General features: G+C 44.2%; 1 protein-coding gene across 6 annotated transcripts in view; it reads left to right on the top strand.

The window, feature by feature from the left end:
* Positions 1-24,565, top strand: part of LOC140726256 (electrogenic sodium bicarbonate cotransporter 1-like) — a 199,507-nt gene that overhangs the window by 78,598 nt on the left and 96,344 nt on the right. For 4 of the 6 annotated variants that reach the window (XM_073042380.1, XM_073042383.1, XM_073042381.1 and 1 more), the window contains 5 exons: positions 252-431; positions 5,370-5,446; positions 7,911-8,068; positions 9,490-9,577; positions 14,950-15,104. In XM_073042380.1, coding sequence (XP_072898481.1) covers positions 252-431; positions 5,370-5,446; positions 7,911-8,068; positions 9,490-9,577; positions 14,950-15,104 — 658 coding nt within the window. The remainder of the gene's footprint in view (positions 1-251; positions 432-5,369; positions 5,447-7,910; positions 8,069-9,489; positions 9,578-14,949; positions 15,105-24,565) is intronic. The other 2 variants (XM_073042382.1, XM_073042385.1) reach the window with 1 other exon arrangement.

A 24,565-nucleotide genomic window follows, 5' to 3' on the forward strand; every position in this document is an offset into this window, starting at 1 on the left:
TGGCCAATATTTATGATTAGATCAATTTCACTGGGCTAAGCCACATTCTCAGAGTTTAGAGAACTTGCTGTGTACAGAATTGCACGTCTACCATAGTTTAATAGTGACAACCCTTCCAAAGTATTTCCCTGTCCGTTGCGTGTTTTGGGATGTTCTGAAGATGATGAAGATCGTAATGTTTATCGTGTCTCTAGCGGAGTGGCCCTCTGTGCGTTTCCTGCCAACCCTGCTGACCCTTTGTGTTCTGACAGAGATGATCATCGATGAGCAAGTTGCAAAAGGGCTGTTGAAAGCTGAGCTGAAGGAGAAGGTGACCTACACTCTGCTTCGGAAACACCGGCACCAGACCAAAAAATCCAACCTCCGCTCCCTGGCTGAAATTGGGAAGACGGTGTCCAGTGCAAGTAGGCTGTTTTCCACATCAGATAATGGTAATACAGGAGCCAATTTGCTGCAGTGTCCTCCCCTCTTACTACCACACCATCATTGTCCATTTCATTGCTAACATCCCCCCTTCCCTCCTTACATGTATGGCGTCATATCATAGAAAGCAAAATGCACTGCACCAATGGACAAAAACCAAAGCAGCCATCTCCTCAGTTGCCTATCCAGTCTCACAGTCCTTACAATTAATAGAGACAGCCATTGAATTAATTAACACCAGATTCCCCTAGGAACAGGAGGAGGCAAACTGCACATGAAAGCCACCCATCGTATAGTTAGATCGTGTTTAATCTGTAACTTAATGCCTCCTACCACCTTGGTTCCTATCCTGTAATTCTCTCGTCTATTAAAATAGAATTCCCCCATCGTCATCTGACCCTTATTCAGTCCTGGGCTTCACACCATCTGCGTGGAGTGAGCTTTGGGCTTCTGTTCCACTTTGTGTGAAGAAAGAATCAAGTGTTTAGGAAATGTTTTGGACAGAATCATTGAATGGATGTAACAAGAAGGGATGGCGTGTGGCCTGTGGAACCCATGCTGGTTCTATGCAAGAGCAACTCAGTCAGGCCCTTACCCCCATCCACATGGAACTCCTCACAGAAGCCATTGAAGAGCTGAATGTCTGTAGCTCCATGATATACATGTATATGGTGACTGCACTGCTACCTGTTCCCCCCCCTCCCCCCAGTGCAGTCTGTTCAACTCACTATGTTCCCCGTTCCTTTAAATGGGCAGCAATTAGGATTGATACAATTGTGCAATGTCACAGTGAACGAGACGGAGAGCTTTATCCAGGGAAGCACCTTGAATGGCCCAGCTCTGCACTTGGCTGTGGCAGGTTAAAGCCTGACAGTTGGCTCAGGCCCTTAATCGGTCCCTTGCCTCTGCTTCATTAGTGAGCCTCCTCCATGGACTTCTTATAAAGAGTTCTTCGCTATTGCTGCCCAGGAATAGGTCCCAGCTGCTCCCATTGACAACCTGTCATGGCATTGCTGTAATTTTACATGGGGAGGAATTTCCACCTATTACACGTAGTCCTTCTATCTTTATTCTTTGACTTTGAAACTGATTGGACCATGAGATGAAGTTCTGATTGACTGGCTAATTTATGATGTATTTTATTTCCTTCCAAAACAATCTGGAATCATAGAAACTTACAGCACAGGGGAGGCCATTAAACCCACTGGTGTAATGGCATCCCAGTACTAAACCTTCAGTAAGTTCCACTCACTGAAGTACTTGTGCAGTTCCTTTTCAAGCTTTCCTACTGATCTCCACACATCACACTCACCAGCAGTGATACACAGACATTTACTGTGTGAAATTGAATCTGTCCTGATGATTTGAAACCCTGAAATGTGCTGGAAAATCTTCTGAAAGCTATGAAAACATATACAATACTATTACATTATAATTGATCATCCCTTCTGATGATGTGGAACACTTGGGTATGTCTCCAATATTCTCCTAAACTCCAGATTAATATTGTTCACTTGTCTGCCACGGACAAGATCCAAGCCAATCAGTCACTACAACATCTTTTGGTATGAATGCCATACATGGAATCATTTGGAAAGTCAGTTGCCGTGTAGATTGGATCTTAGTTATTGCACCCTGGTGGACCTTGTGAGACTCTGATCCCATGGAAACACCTAGGTTATGGTCATGCATTGGAGGTGTGGAAGACATAATCAAACGTGGTCTTCCATCAGTAATATGAACCCTGCCCTCTTTCATCAGAGCTTAACCGAGATCCAACGTTGGGAAATCAGTCTCACAAACTTCACACAGTTGTGCTTTGATTATTTGCTCCAATGTTGTACATTAATCTGAAGTTTTAATAATTTCTGATATTGCATATCCATCTTAAAGCTGATGTTGGTTACAGTGGGTGAAATGCAACTGGATTGAATTCATTAATTCACCTCAATATTTATCAAAGTAAACACAATGGGACAGACTTTGTCCTCGAGAACTGATCCTGACCGCACAACATAGCTGTGGCAACACTCAAACAGTTGATCCCAGTAAGTTTAATCCAGTTGACTTGGAGTTAGCGAATCCACCAGTCACAACTATAGTGCATATTTAGTCCCAGTGATCGAGGGGGAAGTTTGAGTGTGCCATCTCTTTCTTTACAAAGTGAAGGATATGCAATAGATAGTCTCCATTTTAATTTGTTTGCTTGTTCAACTGTATTGACCAGGGCAATCAGAGCAGTGTCATTATAGGCAGACTTCAAATTTCCAATCCATCTTGCTAATGCATTGCTTGACGCATCCTTTGTGTGGTTTATATTCACCAGGTGTTGGATTTAAAATATTCATTGGCAAATTTAAAGCAGGAACTTTTGAAAGCTTGGGCTAAATCTTGCATATTTGGGGAGAAAAATTGGGATAAATATGCATAGACTTCTGAAGTAAAATCTCTTGCATCATTGCTCTGGTTGGTAAGTTTAACAGCAGCCTGATGACAGACATGTGATGTACTGGTTGTTCTCCTGGTAATTACTTGATGATAAGCTGCTATATACACATTTATTTCATTTTTCACCTTGGGCATTCTGCCTTCTTGCTGCAAGCCCAATCTGCCTTCGCTATTGCTGGATTTTTTTTTCTTTCTCTCTTGCCTTTTGCTTTGTGGCTCTAAACACTCCGCCTGCTCTCGATGGCCTGCGATAAGCTTGCATTCCGCTCGACAGCTCACTGCCGTGCCTTGCGTTCCGACGCTCAGATCAGGACCTGCGAGTCCCACGGAGCCAGAGCATGGCACTGCCCTGTAAGTCCAACCTGTGCCAACACACAGCGGTGGGGTGATGGCATGATGTGACCTGGTCCTCAGTAAAATCTCTGGGCAGATGGGACCTGGCTTCCCTAGAGAGCAGAAAGTTAACGGGTAACTCCCGGTGAACTGCTTCAAAGGAGATGCTGGTGGGAGAGAAAGGGGGAGAGAGAAAAACTTCTTTCTTCTGGTAGGGAAAGGGGAGACCAAGTAAGGGGACAGAGTCTGAAGCTCTGGGAACGCTCGTTCTGAAGGGAATGGGAATCTGGACTGCTGTCTCCCAGTATTGTTGAAGGTTGGGAGAGTTCACAAGGACAAGGGAGGAATCAGAGAGGGAATTGTTGTGTGGGGATAGCAAAGATTTTCAGCCCAAGGCAAGTACTGATATGTTTGAGTGGAAAGATGGGATTTAGGGGCTAAATGGCCTTCAAAGGGAATAATACTTTGCACTTTTGGATTGTTATTGGCAAAACCAGGAACTTCAGTCTGGGGGTGTTTGGAGGTCAAATTTATCCATTGTCGGGAGGTGATGGTGTAGTGGGTAAGTCGACTCTAATGTGGATGGTGATAAGACCCTTTACCTCAAAGCAGACCCTCACGTTCATCGCTGGCCAATAACAGTGAGTGAAACCTCCATGGAGCCTTCCATCAGCTGACATTTACCATTATGTACATCCGTCACAGCCCTGCCTCGTCCTCCCATTACCTTCACCCCCATTAACATCTGGCAGGTCATACTGTTGCATAATCCTTCAAATTATATGATCTGGAAGAATTTTGACACCACATTAAGTCTCTGGGCAGATCTCAAGACCCCAGGACTACTGTTCCTTTAAGAAGCAGTGGAGTGGAGAGACTGCAGCAAATAACATGTCACCAGCAATGTGGATTAATAGGCAGCATTAACCCCGTTGTGCTAACTCAGAGTAAGTATTATAAACACAAATTAGAGGGGATCTGTGTAGAATTTCATTTAATGGCTTTAAACCACTGAATCACTTTAGCATTCGGTCTCCTTGGAGACAATAGTAAGTGCAGACTTTTCTCGTGCCGGATCAGATGTGAATTAGCATAAATGGGTGCATTAAGGTTGGCATGGACTTGGTGGAGTGAAGGGCCTGTGCCCGTACTCTATCTGATGCTGAGAAATGCCACCTCCACTTCTGTAGTGAGGGACTCGGGGCAGTAATCAATGCTGGTGTTGGGGTGGGAGGGTGGGTGGTTGTGGATTTCTGAGAGAAACGATGATGCATTGGTCCAGAGTGTTCGCGACTAACAGCTTTATCTAACCCGCAGCTCCGCAGCCCTTAACTACTTTCCTTTCAGCTGGTACTAGGGTGGAAGGTGGGTGGGAAAGAGGGGCTAAAGGTGGGTATCGATGTCTGAGGCTCTCCATCATCACAGTGTTAGTGTGGCTCAGCACTCCATGTGTTCAAGCCCCTCTTCAGGGATTTGAACTCGTGCATTACTGAGAGAGCGCTCTACTGTGTGCTCTTTCAAATATTAAGGCCCTACCTGCTCTGATGGGTAGGTATATGGAACACCATTTCAAAAACCAAGGAGATTATTATATTAATTGAACAGCAAAAATATGATGGTGAAAATCTGAAATTTAAAAAAAAATGGTGGGAATACTCTGCAGGTCAAGCAGTATCCGTGGAGCTGAAAACAGAATTAATGTTTCATGTTTTGGACCTATCATCGGTAAGGTCAGACACAAGTTCACCAACCAGAGACATTAGCTCTATTTTCTGCTCCTGACCTGTTGAATATCCCCCACATTTCTGTTTTTACAGTGTCACTTGTGAGAGCTTTCAGCGTGCAAATTGTGGTATAAAACACTGTGCTATTCTATCGCACATGGGCGGGGCTAACCAGTCCCTTGCTGACTCCTCTGAAGCCAGGGGATACGAGCAGGCCACAGTCCTTGTTTCCTAAACAAGGTCCTGTAAAGGACACTGCCACAGGTTGCAGGTGTAAACCAAAAGTATCAAATTAGATGCTTATAAGAATGTAGGTTTCTTTCTTTCTGAATCTGTTCTCCCAATTGTATTCTTTCTGTCTGAGTTCTCAGGTGAGTTCAAGCTTCCCTGAACAGCTTGCTTTGTTCTGTTTGAATCCCCGCCATTGGTTCTCTCTTCCAGGTAGCCCAGCGTTAATGCATCACAACCTGACCACAACCAGCATGAATGACATCTCGGACAAACCAGACAAGGACCAGGTAAGAGGTTGGTCGTAGAGGAACACGACATAGGACTAAAGTCACCGCTGAGCGTCAGTGGTTCATTTATTCCCGTAGAGCCATAGAGATAGACGACACTGATATAGACCGCTTGGCCAACGAGTCCATGTTGACCGTGGTGCTCACCCAGCAAGGACCACTTTCCAGTGCTCGGCCCACATCCCAAGAACCATCCCGCCGTGTACCTGTCCAAGTGCTTCTTAATCGATATTACTGTACTTGCCTCAACCTCTTCTTCTGGCAGGCCATTCCATAGATCAACGCCCTTTGCATGGAAAAATTTACTCTCAACACCTGTTTAAACCTTACCCCTCTCACCCTAAATTTATGTGTCCTCTAGTTTTGGACTCCTCTAACCTGGGAAAACTACTGTTAATGTCTACCTTAACTATGCTTCTCATAATTAAAATTTTTTTATAATGCTTAATTTTAAACAATTTGATAATCTGACACTAATCCTGTTTTATCCCCTCTACATTCCCATCAACTCCCACCAGCTTTCGCCCCCCCCACCCCCCCCCACCCCGGCAACACACTGCAGTCAATTTGTTGCAGCCAGTTAATCGACCAACTTGCACGATTTTAGGATGTGGAACGAAACCGGAGTACCCAGGGGCAACCCACACATTTACAGGGAAAACCTACTAACTCCATGCAGGCAGTACCTGAGGTCAGGACTGAACTCTGATCTCTGGAGTTCAGAGGCAGCAAACTGCACCACTGAGCCACCCATTCTTCGGGCAGCTCGTTCCATGTACTCATCTCCCTCTGTGTGGAAGAAGTTGCCCCTCATGTCCCTTTTAGATACTCAACCTCTCACTTTAAATCTAGTTCTGGATCCCATACTTTGGGGGAAAAGACTGTGACCATTCACCTTACTGATACCCCCTCGTGATTTTATAAATCTCTAGTTGTCAGTTCAGCAGACAGCATGTCAATGCCACCTTCAGCTCATTTAGGGATGGACAATAAATACTGGTTTTGTCAGTGTTGCCAACAGCTCATGCATGTGAAAGAGAATATGTCATTATCAAGATAAGAAATTCCTTGAAAGTGTCATCACAGGTAGATGGGATTGTAAAGAGAACTTTTGGTAGATTGGCCTTCATAGATCTGGGTATTGAGGACAGCTGTTGGGATGTTGCGTTGAAGTTGTTTATGGCGTTGGTGAGTTGGGCAATTTTAGAGTATTGAGTGCAATTCTGGTCACCTACCTATAGGAAAAGTACCAATAAGCTTGAAAGAGTACAGAGAAAATTTGTATAGGTGTTGCCAGGACTTGAGGAGCTGAGTTTCAGAGATAGGTTGAATGTTAAAGGGAGGAAAGATTTAAAGTTGATCTGAGTGGCAACATTTCACATGAGGTGTCAAAGGAAGTGATAGAGGCAGGTACAATAACAGCATTTGGGCAAGTTCATGGACAGGAACAGTAGGGGTATGTCCCAAATACATCAAATGGGACTGTGTCGCAGTAACGACTGAACAACAGTGAGGAGGAACGACAGATTCCCATGTGGAGATAGAAGCATGAGTTCATACATGGAATTCCAATAGAGCGTTGGTGGATCAACCAAGCGACAACGTCAGACAAATCTTTCTCAAAGCAAGGACTCTGTGAAAAGCACTAATCGAGAGTCCACTTTAAATAACCACAGTGTGTGGGAAAACCCATGCCAGCCACAACTAACTTGGCAAGATTAACCAGAAAGCGCAAAGGTTGAACAACTCCCGTTAAGACAACAATTAACAAAAACCGGTTCTGTAGAAATCTCGGAGCCCAATGCTCTCTGGCTCACTGCACAGTTCAGTTGGGTATTTTGGTTGGCAAGGATGAGTTGGTCCGTGTTGTTCAGCTCTATGGCTCCATGACGAGATACTGAAGACAGTTGTCAGGTTATTACAAAGTGATAATCGAAGTTATAGCTATTATTTCCAATCATGTTTGTTGAGGGATAAGTATTAACTCTGGGGGATAACTACTGCTCCCCTTTGAATTTCCGCCACACCATCATTCACATCAGGGCAGCAGGGCCTTGATGGGTCTTAGCTGGTAGATGGCATTGTAGATAGTTGGCACTCCCTCAGTGCTGTTGTTGTGTCTGGAGTTATACTCAATTTGTGTTGCTTTAACTCAGTTTGTTTACAGTTGAGCAACAGCCAACCATTGACATTAGAGTGCAAAGCCAGCCTATTTGGCCCTCTGCTCCTCCCATGTGTTCATCAAACTTCCCCTTAAGGCTACGTCTGTGGGAGTGAGTTCCATTCTCTCTCCACTCCCCAGGGAAAGGATTTTGCTTGAGCTCCGTTTTTGAATTGCTAGTGACCGTTTGACCCCAGCTTTCCGGTTTTCCTGTACAGAGCCATCTCTGAGCCAAAGTACCACGTGGCCTTTTACTCACCAACTACCTTCCCTAACCACCACCTTTTGGTTTTCTCATTCCAGCTGAAGAACAAGTTCATGAAGAAGTTGCCTCGGGACGCCGAGGCCTCCAATGTGCTGGTGGGGGAAGTGGATTTCCTGGAGGCCCCCTTCATTGCCTTCGTGCGCCTGCAGCAGGCTGTGATGCTGGGGGCTCTGACGGAGGTCCCTGTGCCAACCAGGTGAGTGAATGCTGGGGGGTCTCACCAGCTTCCACAGGCCGGTCCCATCATCAGCTGGGGATCAGTGATGACTCTGGTCACTGATGGATAGAAGTTGTCCGGCACCTGAGAGAGGAGCTCAGATCCATAGGTACCAGCGCAGTGCTGAGGCCATGCAGCATTGACAGCTACCCTGCTGATAGATAAATTAAGTGACCTGTTCTGTATCTAGTTGTCATTAATCCAAAGAGGGTGCAGAAATCATTCAGAAGAATATTGCCTTGACTGGAAGGCTTGAGTTATAAACGAGAATCACAAAAGATTAGTATTGAGTTTCAGCAAGTAGTTAAGGGGTCAAATTGCATGTTAGGCTTTATTGCAACAGGTTTTTTAAATAGGGAAGTCCTGTAGTTTTGGAAATGGCCCAAATTCAATTCACCTTACTAATTCTTGGGATGAGAGGGAGCTCCTGGAACAGTCTGTACAGTTGTAGCTGACATACAATAGGAAGAATGTGATTAAGCTAGGGAAGGTGCAGAAAAGACTCTCATCAAAGTTGTTGAAGGGCTCGAGGTAGAAGGAAAAGCAATGACTGTATAACTTGGAGTGAAGGAGGCTGAGAGGTGACTGCGTAGAGGTTTATAACCTCATAAGGGGTATCAATAAAGTGCATTGTCACAGTCGTCTTCTCAGAGTAAGGGAGTCCATAACTGGAGGCCATCAGTTTAAGGAGAAAGATTTAAAGGGGACCCAAGTGGCAGGTTTTTCACACACAGGATGGTAGGTAATGTAGATTGTCAAGCTGCCAGAGGAAGTGGTGGTGTGGGAGGGTGGGTGCTGCATTTACAATGTTTAAAGGACATTTGGACAGGTGCTGTATGTGGATATGAAAGGTTTAGAGGGATATGGACCAAAAAGGATTGGCGAAGACAGGCATGGACAAGTTAGCCAAATGGCCTTGCTCTGTGCAGTATAACTCTTCGACTAAAGATGTACTTTGAATTTAATGTTATAAGTCAAGACAATTGCCCTGATTACAGAGAGATCGGTACAGAATGATTCATTATCTATCACAGATTCATGTGTTTCAGGTGAGATGACTGAATTCTTGGTGAAGGGAGACACTTCAAGGAATGAGTTAAAGGGAGAAGAGGGATAAGGAGGATTTCCCAGAACTTGGGACTTTGGCAGTAGAAGGCATGGTTACCATTGGGATGGCAATAGCTGGGGTGTTCCAGTCACTGGAATGGAGGAGAGCAGAGACCTTGGAGGGTGGCAGGGCTGGAGGAGTTACAGAGGCAGTGGGAGTGGGGTGGGGGAGGGATAAAGACGGTGAAGTTGGCATATTGGATTCCAAGGCAGGCCAATGAGTCCAGATGTGAGGTGGATATAATGTAATCATTAGACCTAGTGTGATTTTTAATGCGATTCTGTTTATCCAGATTCCTGTTTGTTCTGCTGGGACCGAAAGGCAAGGCTAAATCCTACCACGAGATCGGAAGGGCAATTGCTACACTCATGTCAGATGAGGTGAGACTGATGATCCTGTCACCACCTCGTGACACCAATATCGGAATTCCTGGGCTTCCCAGTCAGATGGAGTGGGTCACCGTGATCCCTTTGCCAGCCACCATTCCACACTCAGTAAAACGCGAGTTGCATAATATCTGACTATTCCAGAAATCCTTATGGTTCAGCAACTCAACCCCTGGCTCCCACTCTGCCTCAGACCCCGGTTCCTCACTGAGATCCCAGTTTCTACACTTCCAACAAATTGTACATGGTCCTGTTTTCCACACTCCATTTAACTTAGAAAAAAATTAGAAAGATTAACATCAAATGGTGAGATGTGTCATTTGCATCGGTCTGAGGGTGTGTGTACTTGGAGCCATGCTTCTGGTGCCAACGTAGCATGCTCCCAATTTTCTAACCCATTCAGCTTAAAAATGTGGGAGGAAACTGGAGCACATAGAGGAAACCCATGCAGTCACATGGAGAACATACTAACTCCTTACAGACAGTGCTGGGAATTGAACCTGGGTCAATGATGCTGTAAAGCATTACACTCACTGCTACGCTACTGTCCCCCACTAACTGGTCTTACTGGAAAATTTGTTATTCTCACAACATATAATATCTAAAAAAATATAGAATTTCAAATGTGTTGGGAGTTTTACTCAAGAATAATATCTAACAGGCTAACTTATTTGTCACATGGCATTGCCATAGTCTTGAGCATCCTACCGAAAGCTGAAAGTGGATATGGAGAGGCTGTTTGCATTAGTAGCTGAATCCAGGATCCAAGGCACAACCTCAAAATAAAGGACGGTCCTTTTACATCTGAGATCTGGAGGAATTTCTTCAGGCATAGAGCGGTGAATCTTAAGAATTCGTTGCCACAGAGGGAAGTGGAGGCCAAGTCTTCAAGCATTTTTAAGGCAGAGAGTGGTAGGTGCTTGATTAGTACTGGTGGTTGAAAGTTATGGAGAGAAGGCCAAAAAATGGGGTTGATAGAATGGCGGAGTAGACTTGAGCCGAGTGGCTTGTTTCTATTCCTTATGGTCTTATTCTGTTCCAAATGTGTTTTATGGCATTTTCTGAAGTCTAATTCATAGTCCTGCAGTTTCAATCAAATCCTGAATGAGAAGCTGATTACCTGGCTGGAGACTGGCAGTATCAAACTATATGTTTTTGTCTTGATCACATATATTTTCCCAAAAAGAAGCATGCAGAGTTAGATTGGGCTGTTTCAGCTCTGGACTTTATCCAGGAGAGGAAGATGTACTCAGTATTGTGACACCAGTAGTCTGAACTGGACCAGTATTTGGTGTTACTTCTACAACAGGTCAATGGCATTCTTGAGGTTGAAGGGAGTTAGGTGGGTCATCTGTTACAACCTTGGAACAGGAGACTGCAGATACCAGAATCTGGAGCACCAAACAGGCTGCTGGAAGAATTCGGCAGATTGAGCAGCATCGGTGGGGTAGGGTGGGTGGTGGTGGAGGTTGAAACGCTCCATCAGGACTGGGAATGGCCTTGGTGAGTCAGGGTATAGTGTAACAGAGCTTTGTATACAGTTCTGGTCCCCTCATTACAGAAAGGATATGGAGGCTTTGGAAAGGAGGTAGAAAAGGTTTACCGCAATTCAGATTCAGTTTATTGTCATTTATAAACCACAAATACAATGCAGTTAAAAAATGAGACAACGTTCTCCGGAATGATATCACAAAAAAGCACAAAATAGACCACACAAGAAAGACCACATAACGTTTGGTAATCCCCAATCCAGAGTGCGGAGAGGCTGCTGCATATCGATATCGCGCTACCGTCTTAGCACGTTCCCCGGAAAGGAACTACAAACCCATCAGACAAACCTAAAGCTACAAGACCTACACAAAACCACATAGTTACATATAGTTATAGTTAACATATAGTTTCAACAGTGCAGACAATACCATAATTGATAAAAGACTAACTGACAAAGACCACATAATTATAACACATAGTTTCAACAGTGCAAAGCAATACCATAATCTGATAAAGAGCAGTCCATGGCACGGTTTAAAAGAAAGGTCTGAAAGCTGCTGCCTGGATTAGAAGGCATGAGCTCCAAGGAGAGATTGATTGAGCTTGTGTTGTTTACTCTGGGGAGTCATAAGCTAGAACGTTTTTTAAAAAAAATTATGAACAGATAGAGTAGATAGTCTTTCTTTTAATCTCCCTGTGGTAGGAATGTCAAATATTGGAGGACATGCATTAAAGGTGAGAGGGGATGTGCATTTTTTTCACAGTCATAGGTGTCTGGAATGCGCCCTCTGGGTTGGTGGTGGAAACTGAAATGACAATGGTAGTTATGAGCCTCTTAGACACATGAATATTCAGGAATGTAGGGATATGGCTCAGGTGCAGGCAGAAGAGATCAGTTAACTTTGCAATGTGTTCAGCATAGATATTGTGGGCCAAAGAGCCTATGCCTGTGCTGTAATGTTCAACGTTCTCTGCTTTAATTTTGCACCGATCAGTTCTCTAATGAAAATTGGAGAGGGCTTTAGATCAGGAACTCTGCCCCTTCACCCTTGAATTCTGGACTGGTTGCTGCAGTTTCCAATTGGCCCCATGACAACACCAAAAGCCTGAGATCTGTCAACCCTCCTTGTCTATTTCCAACAATGTCCTGCTGAATGAGATCCCACCCCAAGTCACATCGATGTCTCTTGGCAGACAGCAGGGACACAGCAAATGTGCCAACTGGACACCCTCCTGAGCCTCTGGTTTCCTATGCAGGAAATGCAAAACGTGGAGTTGAATCATCCTTGAGATTGGCTCTTCCTTGTTCATTAGCTCACATGAAGTCCCCTTGCAAGCATCAGCAAAGACTCACTCGTTCACTCTCCCTCTGCTCCTGTCACAGACCAGTCCCACTGCTGCACACTTGTAAAGGGATTCCTGAAAAAACAACAATTTCATCATGCTCTCTGGGGTTGTCATCGAGTCACAGTGAGATATGGCACGGAAACAGGCCATTCAGCAGACACACCACTGCATTTTGACCAGAACTGGTGTTGTGAGAGGACTAAGAGTACAACACAATGTGCGTGACACAGTGGTGCAGATGGTAGAATCACTGCCTGCCAGCTTCAGAGACCCAGGTTTGATCCTGACCTTGGCCACTGACTATGTGGAGTTTGCATGTTCTCCCTGTGACCATGTGGGTTTCTTCTCACATCCCAAAGACGTGTGGGTTGGTGGGTTAATTAACTGCTGTAAATTACCACCAGTGTGTGGGTGAGGGAGAACAATAAGGGGATTTGTGTAGGATTACTGTAAATGGTTGGTTGGACATGATGGGCTGAATGGCCTGTTTCCATGCCATATCTCACTTGGCTAAAGTAATGTTTCCTCATCTCTGTTCTAAATGAATGTTCCTCAGTTCTGAGGCTGTGCCCTCTGGTCCTAGACTCCCCCACTATAGGGACATACTCTCCACATCCACTTTACCTAGGGTTTTCAATATTTGATAGGTTTCAATGAGGTTTCCCCCTTGTTCTTCTAAACTCCAGTGTGTACGGGCCCATAGCCATCAAATGTTCCTCATGTGTTAACCCTTTCATTCCTGGCATAATTCTTGTGGATCTCCTCTGAACCCTCTCCAATGCCAATGCACCTTTGGCACGTAGGGACCGAAAACTGCTCACAAAACTGATGCCTTATTAAACCTCAGCATTACATCTTTGCTCTAATATTCTAGTCCTCTCATAATGAAAGCTAACATTGCGTTTGTCTTCCTTACCACAGACACAACCTGCAAGTTAACCTTTAGGGAATCTTGCACAAGGACTCCTAACTCCCATTGTACTTCTGATTTTTGAATTTTCTCCCCATTTAGAAAATATTCCACACCTTTATTCCTTCTGCCAAAGTGCATGATCATGCACTTCCCTGCACTATATTCCACCTGCCAGTACCTTGCCTGTTCCTCCAATCTGTCTAAGTTCTTCTGAACACACCCTGCTTCCTAACACTACCTGCCCATCCCCCTATCATCATTTCATCGGCCAACTTGGCCACAAAGCCATCAATTCCTTCATCCGAATCATTGACATATATTGTGAAAAGAAGTGGCCCCAAACTGAACCCTGTGGCACACCACTAGTCACTGGCAACCAACCAGAAAAGGTCACCTTTATTCCCATTCTTTACCTCCTGCCACTCAGCCAATCTTCTATTCATCCTAGTACCTTTTCTGTCATATTTTCTGCTCTTATTTTGTTAAGTACGCTCGTGTGTGGCATCTTGTCAAAAGCCTTCTGAAAATCCAAATAAACAACATCTACTGACTTTCCTTTGTCTATCTTGCCTGTTATTTCCTCAAAAGAATTCCACTAGGTTTGTCAGGCAAGATTTCTTCATCAGAAAACCATACTGACTTTGGGCTAATTTATCATTACTCCGAAACCTAATCCTCAATAGTATTCTTCAACATCTTCCCGACCAGTGATGAAGTCAGGCTAACTGGCCTATAATTTCCTTTCTTCTACCTCTCCCCCTTCTTAAAGAGTGGAGTGACCTTTGCAATTTTCAAGTTCTCTGGAACCATTCCAGAATCTAGTCTAGATAAGTCTTGAAATCAAGAGTCCATCTTAACGTATTAGATGGCCATTCAATAGTCTGATACCAGCAGGATGGAAGCTGTCTTTGAGCCTGGTGGTATGTGATTTCTGGCTTTTGTATCTTCCGCCCGATGGGAGGGGTTGGAGAAGAGGGAAGGTATAGAGTGACTGGGGTCTTTGATTACACTGGCTGCTTTACTGAGGCAGTGAGAAGTGTAGAGGGGAGGCTGGATTATGTGTTGTGCTGAGCCGTGTCCATAACTCTGGAGTCTCTTACTGTCTCGGGCAGAGCACATACAACCTGTCCTCCCTGACCCAGGTGTCGTTAATGGTATCTGTTCATGCTTTTCTAGGGTTGAGACACTACACTGAATCATTTTTAATGGTCTCATTTCAAAATTGAGACTGCTAAAAAGGCATCAAACCTGAAACAATACCTCTGTTTCTGCTGCCTAACTTGCTGAGTGTTTCTAGTATTCTCTGTTATTATTTCAAATTTCTTGCACCTACAGTAGGGTTTTTGCTGAGAAAGGATTTAAGGGTTAAATCATGAAGATAAATATTCCCTATTCTGTCCCGAAGTCAGAACAGAGGAAAGCCATTTAACCCTTTGAATCTGTACCTGTCCTGCATTGGCTAAACTGGATTCAGTACAGGTTTGAAAGACTAAATGGCCTTATCCTGTTCTTACTCTCCCAGTTAGGACATGATCATGGAAGACTGTATTTTGTGGCATTTGTCACTGTTTACTGTTCGTTGAAAGGTTGCTTTTCTCTCTGTTGATCGATTTAGCTATTTCATGACATTGCTTACAAAGCCAAGGACAATGAAGATCTCTTGGCTGGAATCGACGAGTTCCTGGATGAAGTAATTGTCCTACCGCCAGGAGAGTGGGATCCTGACATCAGGATTGAGCCCCCAAAGTCGCTGCCTTCTTCTGATAAAAGGTAAACAGAGCTTTTATTTCTGTTGAATACTGGGTGCCACAGATGATCTGTGTTAGGGGAGCCAGACTGGTCAGCAGAAGCTCAGCAAATCCCCTGTCCTCGATTGGCCAGGCAGGCAGAAGAAGAAATCTCCCATTCTTTGGAGATGGTCCCATTTATCCATCTCGGATCAGGCAAGACTTTCAAAGAAAATCAGGGAAGTTCTCTTCAGTGTTCAGGCCCAAATTCTTGCTGTAAGTAGCATGATATAATTTATGAGGACATTGTCAAGATTTAAATTATAGAAAGAAATTGGGCAAGTTTGGTCTTTATTAATTGGAGTGCAGGAGAATGAGAGGTGATTTTATAGATGTGTATAAAATCATGAGGGCTATGGATAAGGTATACATCTTTTTCAGAGTTGAGGAATTAAGAACTAGAGGGCATGGGTTTAAGGTAAGGGGGAGAGATTTAATAGGAACCTCAAAGACAATTTTTTACAGAGCAGGTAGTCAAACGGTATATGGAATGAGCTACCAGAGGAACATTAAAGATTATCTTCATTCGTTGCATGAAACATTGAAACATATAGTGAAATGCATCATTTGCATCAACAACCAACACAGTCCAAGGATGTACAAACAAGCTGGAAGAACTCAGCAGGTCGGGCAGCATCCATTGAAATGAGCATTCAATGTTTTGGGCCAAGACCCTTCATCAGGACACAGTCCAAGGATGTGCTGGGGGCAGCCCACGTGTGTCGCTATGCTTCTGGCACCAACTTAGCATGCCCATATTGTACGTCGTTGGAATGCAGGAGGAAACCAGAGCACCTGGAGGAAACCCATGTGGTCACGGGGAGAATGTACAGACTCCTTACGGACAATGGTAGAAATTGAGTTTGGTTTGCTGGCAGTCTCTGTTATTGCATCGCCTTACTTCATGCTGCAGAGTGGTTGAGGCAAATACACTAACATTTAAAAGGCACTCGGACAGGTACGTGGAGGGGAAAGGTTTAGAAGAATAACTTAAATGGGAATCTTGGTCAGCCTGGATGAGTTGGACCGATTGGTCTGTTTTTGTGCTGAATTACGTTATGACTCCATTATCCAATGAGTTGTTTGTGTGAACTGGCGGCTGCCATTTTTAAACTACAGCAGTACTGGCACTGGATTGGCCTTGGGGCGTGCCAGGGTCAGGAGGTGTTGTGTGTAAGTGTGAGCCTTTAATTGTTCCCCTGACTGCAAGCTGTTGGCAGAATACAACGTGAATGGTGTTTGTCAGTCAGCACTGCCAACAGTGCGAGGAGAAGCAAGAAACCAATGCATTATTCAGTACGTTACTGTCTATTTACAAAACTTGGGCAGATTCTCGTGTCTCTATGCCAACAGGGAGGACAAACAAATGAATTATTTCTCTGCTTTCTATTGCAGAGAGTGTGAACAATGAACAAATTGCTGATCTCTTCCTGGATGGTGTCTTTCCAGTTTTAAATTCTTTAAAAGCTAAATGATATAAGGCACTGAGGTGTGAGTAAAGTAATTATAACATGAAGGTCATGGTCAAGTTTAGGCTAGGGGTTGTGAAGGAGCAAGCCGAAGTTCCCCTGCGGCTGATTAAAGACCGGAGCTCAAAATAGGTGGAAGATTACACACAGGTTTTCAGCAAAATGTCCATTGTACGGTGTGCTCCTACTCTTCACCAGTTCCAGCATTGACTCAGCGGGCTGAATGACCTCCCATTGTGTTGTAATGATGTGCTGATCAATGAGGCAGTGCCACCATTGCACTGGTGCTCACTGTGCCTATTGTATCCATGGCTTCACTCACACGTGAAAGCACAAAGATAGGGTTACAATTGTTTGATGGTCTTTAAAGCCTGGTCTATTTTCCTGTCTCCTCCCTCCGTCGCTAGTTCCCATGCCCCAACTTTTCTTTCTCTACCCCCTCTCACTCTTCTTCTCCCCTCCTCTTTCTCTGGGGGTAATTATAACCCAACTGGGAAGCAGATGGGATAAGCGGATTTCACATCTCACCTGGTATTGTCTTCGAGACTCTAAAATACCCCCCCCCCACACACACATTAAAACCTATTTCTGCAAGATCCAATCAATTTGCATCATTCCCCTATCCAATTATTTGCTGCAGCCTCTCAGGCAAGTAAGTTGTGACAACACATTCCCTCTCTCCAGCGGTCTCCAAATTACAAGGAACAAACTGCTGAAAGAACTCAGTGGGTCAGGCAGAATTGTGAAGCAGAGGAACAGCTAAGGTTTTGGGTTGAGGGCCTGCATCAGGACCTGCCCACATCCGTTCATTTGAAGGGTCTCCATCCCTTCTCCCCCACTGATGCTGTGCGACCCACAGAGTTCATCCAGAAGTTTGTGTTTTGCTCCAGATTCCAGCATCTGCAAATCACAGAGTGGTATCTCAATGAAACCAAGCAGCTTCGGGGCCTGTGAAGGAGCATGGCATGTGTTGGCTTCCATGGTAATTGCTGTCTTTGTGTACACAGTGAGCTCCCACCATCAGCAGCTGGAACATTGATGCAGTGGACACTTCAGACATCCCACCCTGCAAAAACTCATTGCAGGGAGGTAGCACCCCCGTGCCCCACAACCCCATATCCCCCCACTCCAAGGGTGTATGTAATACTTTGTTTAGTGATTTTGTCTAATCTGTAAGCCAAGTTGGGTATATGCAGAAAATGTGACATTGAAATATGTACTTATATTATCATGGAGTTATGTTTTTTTTATTACAACGTTAAGCAGGTCTACAGGGAGTTTGGCCTCATCACGTAGGACTTCAATAGAGTAGCTTCTTAGCTCTAGCCAGCTAGTTTAAGTAATGTTAGCTATGCTAATGAATGAATGACACCTGTTAAACTTACCTCAATATTCATTTAACCCACCATGGGCAATAGGTAAGTCACTGTTGCAAACAGTGCAGCGAGCAACACTGTCATTATTTTTGACCCCTATTAGGCAGGAATACACTTCAGTGTAGTCTGGGGTGAAGTACGTTTTATATTTTCTTTTTTTGGAACACTCTGCCATGGCGCAGCAGGACACTAAACTGAACTGATGGACAATGTGAGAGAGAGAGAGAGAGAGAGAGGTCGACTCTAAAGCCCACCCACAGAGAAAACTGATGGGTCTACTTAGCACAAAGAGAGACCAATCAGGATGCTCCCTCTCACTCTCGCTCTTCTTCTCCCTCTCCCTCTCAAAAAAATTGATTTCCAGGATATTGTATATAATTTGCGGGTGTCAGGGAGCCACTATCAATATGCAGGAGACTCCTGGAACTTCCGGGAGAGGTGGGATGTCTGACACTTGGAGAGAAGGAGGGAGGAAGGCAGGAATGGAGGGAAGGAGGAACATCTACTCAGGAACAATTTAGAAGAGTGGACTCTCCTTCCTCTTCTAAATGGAATACTATAGCACCTTGAAGTGTCTCATCCAAAATGCAGTTCCTCCTCCTGTGCTGCACTGCACTGTCAGCCTAGTTTTGTACTTCAGTAAGACTCAGACCCTGGTTTCGAGGTAACATGGGAAACCGATCTGACACAGAGATTGCAGGCTTGCGATCATGCAGGATAGACACTCATTTGTCAGCTTTCAGTCTTTGTTACCTTTGGTTGTGTGTTGGGGAGTGTGAAAGGGAAGAATGGGGAGGGTAAGATCATCGGATATTCCCCGAGGTGACAGCCTTCACTCACCAGGAGGTTGGTCTGATCTCCTGGGGCATTAGAAAGTAAGCTGAAAAGCAACAGGTAGACATTTGTTCAGGGAGCAGAGCACATGGGGTGGGGGGGGGGGGGTGCTGATGCCTCGACCTCCCCAGCCCAAGCAAACCTGAACCAGAAGCAGATGTTTGTGATTTGTTGTGAAGCTAACTAGGAATAACAAACAAGAGAGAATCTACACATGCTGGACATGTAAGCAACGCACACAAAATGCTGGAGGAATTCAGCAAGCCAGGCATCTCTTTTCCATAGGTGCTGCCTGGCCTGCTGAGTTCCTCCAGCATTTTGTGTGTGTTAACTAGGAATCAATTCTCATTGCTGAATGCAGATGGGATCCAATCAGAAGTCCAAGACAACAGAATGGTTAAGCCTTCAACTATATTCAAAATAATTCACGTGCCAAAATAGTAATGGCACCTTCATAGCAAAGGAAGATCAAACAAGGGAGATCAAGCAAAGGAAGACGACAGAGGTGAAAAGCAGATACAAAGACTGTAGATGCTGGAATCTGCAGCGATAAGCAATGTCCTGGTGGAAGTCAGCAGCATCTGTGGGGTGGGAGGGGAATTGTCAACGTTTTGGGTTGAAATTCTGTATTATGAGTCCCGATGCAGGTTTCAACCCGAAGCTTTAACCAGTCCTGTCCTCCCACAGATTCTGATCAACCTGTTAAGTTCCTCCACATGTTGCTTCAGATGTTAGCAATCTGAAAGAAAAACAGAAAATGCTGGAAAACCTCAGCAGGTCAAGCAGTGTCTGTGTAGAGAGAAAACGTTTATTCAGGCTATGAACACGCTTATTCTGCAATCGGGTATTTCACTGATTGCATTTTGAATGTTGTTTACCTCTGTGGTTTGTGTGAGTTAAGGTACTGACCGCTTCAGAGATGTGGCTTCAGCAGGAGTGGTTACTCGCCTGTTAGATTGCATTGAAGATTATTTCCAGGTCCATTAAAGACCAGTGGGATATTGTCCCAGTAATGTCCTGAGGTGGCATGGCTGATACCCGCTCCGAGTCAGTTGCACACAAAATGAACCCGTAGGTCACGTTCCTAATGATGTCCAGGTCATGCATGTAATGGAGTTCCTGGCCGTACAACACACAGTTCCTCTGTGGGTTGTGGGAAACGGACTTCTTTTGTTATTAGCAACAAACAAATTGCTGAAGGAACTCAGTGAGTCTGACAACATATGGACAATCGGTGTTTTGGGTCAAGACACACCAGCTGGATTGAAAGAGTAGAATTGAAATGTTGACCTGAAACGTTGATGCTCCATGTTCCTTCACAGACGCTACCTGACCCGCTGAGTTCCTCCAGCAGTTTTGTCTTTTTGTTTCACATTCCAGCATCTGGAGTCTCTTGTGTCTCTTCATTATTTACTCACTAGAACACCATGAGCTCATCACAAAAGAGATAGCAATTAAAGGGTGCACTCTGACTCCTGATTCCTGGCCTCAATGGTCAGGTGAATATTAAAGGGTGGAGAGGTTTACAACGGGACACAATGAGCTCGAGACTCCGTGGAGAAGCTCGGTCCGGGCCCATTGAAGTCGGCCTTGCAGTGTAATGTTTCAGAAAGAGTTGCTCCATCAACCAGCCAGACTGGACCTGCAGGGCAATAACTACATTAAACCGTAGATAAGATAAAAGAGCTGACTGATGATTGTCGGATTGCAAAAGATTTTGAATTGTTTCGCTTTTCTATAATAAGCAGGTTTTAATTTTGAACCCTTACAAGCAATTCCAGTTCCGACCAGTTTTAAAAAGCATACAGGTAGAATCATTGCAAGATAAGATAAAACACTTACTGGTACTTTCACCCTTAATAAAACCATTGCTTCCTCTCAGTAAACAGATACGGAAACGCCCAGCTCTTTAACTGTGACCCCATTAACTGAACACTCTCTGTAATGAGATAATTTGCTCAGGTGTAAACCTACCCACACACAATGCAAATGCTGATAAGAACTGTGGCTGCAGTTTCTAGTCCAGCCTGGTGGGTTTCTGGGAATACATACCGGATAACATGCAAAACTGTATCGTGTCTCAGGGGAATGTAAGTGATCTCTCAGTAGTGGTTAATTTGACCGATGTCATAGCAGTGACACCACTTCACAAGCACTTCATTGGTCATTAAGAGGTTTAAACATAACAAATGGGAACAGGAGTAGGCAGTTAGGCCCTTCACACCTGTCCCACCATTTGGCAAGGTCAGGGCTGATCTTCTGACTCAACTTCCTGATCGTGCAACATCCCCTGTTTCCTAGTGAATATGTAATGACATTAATTATGACACTGTTTTGGCTCGTGATGCCAATAGTACGAAGGTGACCGTGTATCATGAATGATAGGATGGTGACGAACTGGGACCAGGCTAGGGTAGGGCAACCCTCAACCAGATTCCCTCTGAGATCAATTCTAGAGACTCCTAGAGAGACACAGCATGGCAACAGGCATTTCAACCCACTGCCTCCATACTGAAAACCAACCAGCCGTTTGCATCGGTCATGTTTCATGCTCCCCACGTTCCCAGCAGCTCCACCCAGATTCTACCCCTTACCCTCACTCTGGCCAGTTAACCCACAGACCCATGCATCAGTGGGATGTGGGAGGAAACTGCAGGGCCTGGGGGGAAAGGCACACGGTCACAGGGAGAATGTGCCAACTCCATGGCACCTTGCAGAGCTGTGAGATAGTGGCTGTGCCACTGTGCCATTCTGGTCTGACTGTGGGATCCTCCTTACTGCTTTACCTGCGTGTTAATTTTAATGTAAATAGCAGCGCCTGTCGCGTGTTTGAAGCTGGGCTCCCCCACCTGATGTCCTCCCCACTGGCCTCAGTGGAGAGGGAGTTGGCACAATTCCATTTGCCCCCTGTGAACTTCTCTGTTACCAAAGGTCCTTGTATCAGAGAACTGTTGGTGTTCAGTTCTGGAGGGTGAATATTTCTCCTCTTGAGCTTCAGCAGAGCAGAAGATCCAACAGCAAGCAATTCCTTTCCTCATCGGTTAGAGGGGATGTTAATACCAAGGAGGACTGTGATGGGATACAAGACTTACAGAATGACTGTGTAAATGGTTAGGTCAAAGTCAGCAAGCTACTTGGGCAACATGAGCATAAGTTTCTTGGACAAAGGTTCACAAATAATTAAAGGTTATTAATGAGACTAATTATGTGAGAGACAAATAGCAAGTTGCAGCTAAGATGTTAAATGGTTACATGCCTTTGTTAGAATATAGATGACCCTGGCCTTAGCATACTGAAGAAGGTGTAAAAAGACTCTCAAAGTCAGTGCCAAGATTAAGGTTATACCTATCAGGCCATTAACCTGTTTCCTTCTGTACCTAGTCCATCACTTTTGTAAAATAAAGGACAGAGATTAGCTTCTGTTTCTCTGAGCATGAGTCTTTGGAAATCTCTTCCTGAAATGGTGGTGGAAGCAGTGGTTCCAATTATGTTTCAAGCAAAGCTTGACAGATTGTCAGTGACACACACAAGAAGCTGGAGGAACTCAGCAAGCTAGGCAGCATCTATGGAAAAGAGTACAGTGGATGTTCCAGTCCTGCTGAAGGGTCCTGGCCTGAAACAGCATCTGCAGATTTTCCCTTGTTTGTAAATAGAATTGTCAGTGAGTGACTGTGGGCCGAGCTAAGGTTATGCAGGCTAGATAGAGAGGTGGAGTTGAGGTTAGCCACATCTTGTTGAATGGTAGCGAAGGATTGACCTGCACCCACTTCTAATTTGTATGTTCCTAGATCAATCCAACTTGATAGATATGTGGGGGGGGGAAGGAGGTTTCTTTCCACGGTGATCTTGTCAAACATCTTGGCTGTTTGAATTAATTCTGGCTTACCCATAGAAGACAGAAGATGGTGGTCGATGGGACATATTCTAGCTGGAGGTCTGTGAATAGTGCTGTTCTTCAGAGGTGTGGACCTCTGCTGTTTGAGATGTCCTTTATGAAAATGTAGATAAGTAGGTTAGTAAGTTTGCAGATGATAGTGTCGTGGATAGCATAGAGCAGTAGTTCTCAGCGTGGGTCATATGGCTCCCCCAGGAGGCAATACTGCATTTTGAAGGGGCCACAAGTAAAACAAAAACAAGAAATTGAGGCCACAGGAGCTTCTGAATAGGCCATGATAAGTTTGCTGCTTTAATGGAATATTACTAAACTCTATAAATAAAAATAAATGAATGTATTTAATTTAATTGGAACCCTGAATGAAAAATATGCTAGATGATGCAAATGAGGCAGCAGAATAGCTGACGTATATTAGATATATTTGCAAAACTGAATTTATTAAACAAGCAGTTACAAGGGAAAAAACTGCAATCTCGTATGCAAAGAGGCTATTTCCACTTCCCTTGGAAAACTCGCGCAACTTCTCAGCAGCTGTATTGGATGTTGTGAGTTTATGTAATTTCCTTCAGTGGCCACTCTTAAAATAGAATCGTAAGATGATGATTTGATTGTATATCTTGAAACGACAACACAGTGATACAGAATTTCAGTCCCAGAGACCTGCTGGAGGTGCATACTCCAGATTGGGTGGTGGATCCATCTGGAGTGAACATGACTGATATTGACACCACATTGCATGAATGTCTTATTGAGCTGCAAAGTGATGGAACAAGCTCAAGCAAATTCAAATGCAGCAAGCAGAATTTCTGGATAACTAGTGATATTCAAAATAAGTTTCCATAGCTCTAGGACAAAGCAAAATTGTTTTTAATTGGGTTTTCCACCTCTTTACTAGCTGAATGTGGTTTCAGTCAAGCTCTTCACCTGCTATCAAAAGTTCATAACCGTCATGATGTTGTGAAAAAGAGGTGATCTTCAATTATCTTTAATCAAGTAGAAACTGGATATTCCAAAACTCACTAGTTGCAAGGATTTCACCAAATACCCTAAGCAACAATATTAAATGCTTTTTAATTGCTGGTTGGAAGAATATTATCTATATTATAAATAAAGTATCCTCTTCAGAGGTTTGAAATAGTTTTTCATATACACCTGTAACATTATGTTTAACATACAATATTTCCTATAACCTGTCAAAACATAAATATTTACTGTATATAAGAATAATTTTACAGTTGACCAAAAATAAACCATCAGCAACTAACACAGACTATGGAGGGTGGTAGGGCACAGGGATAAATGAAAGTCACAAGTGGTCCATGAGCAGAAGAAAGTTGAAAATTCCTGGCATAGAAGATTGTCAAAGAATACAGTTGCAGATATGGGAGGGAAAACTGCCAAATGTGAAGTAGCGCACCTTGGTAGGTCAAATGTAAAGAGATGGTGATAGGCAGAGATATCTTGGGGTCCAAGTTCATAGCTCCCTGAAAGATTGGTAGCCTGGTGAAGAAGGCAGATGACATGCTTGCCTTTATTAGTTGAGACACTGAGTTCAAAAGTCAGGAAGTTATGTTGCAACTTTATATAATTCTATTTAGGCTGCATCTGGAGTTCCGCATACAGTTCTGGTCACTCCGTTATAGGAAGGATGTTGAGGGTGTGGAAGAGGTTTACCAGGATGCTGCCTGGACTACAGGGAATGCGCTATAACGAGAGGTTGGACAAACTTGGGTTGTTTTCTCTGGAACAACAGAGGCTGAGGGAAAATCTGAGAGTAGATAGGCAGTATCCTTTTTCTTGGGGTTGCAATGTCTAATACCAGAGGCCATGCACTTAAGGTGAGAGGGAGTAAGTTCAAAGGAGATGGGAG

This window comes from Hemitrygon akajei, chromosome 4 (assembly GCF_048418815.1).
Source record: "Hemitrygon akajei chromosome 4, sHemAka1.3, whole genome shotgun sequence".
Taxonomy (NCBI): domain Eukaryota; kingdom Metazoa; phylum Chordata; class Chondrichthyes; order Myliobatiformes; family Dasyatidae; genus Hemitrygon; species Hemitrygon akajei.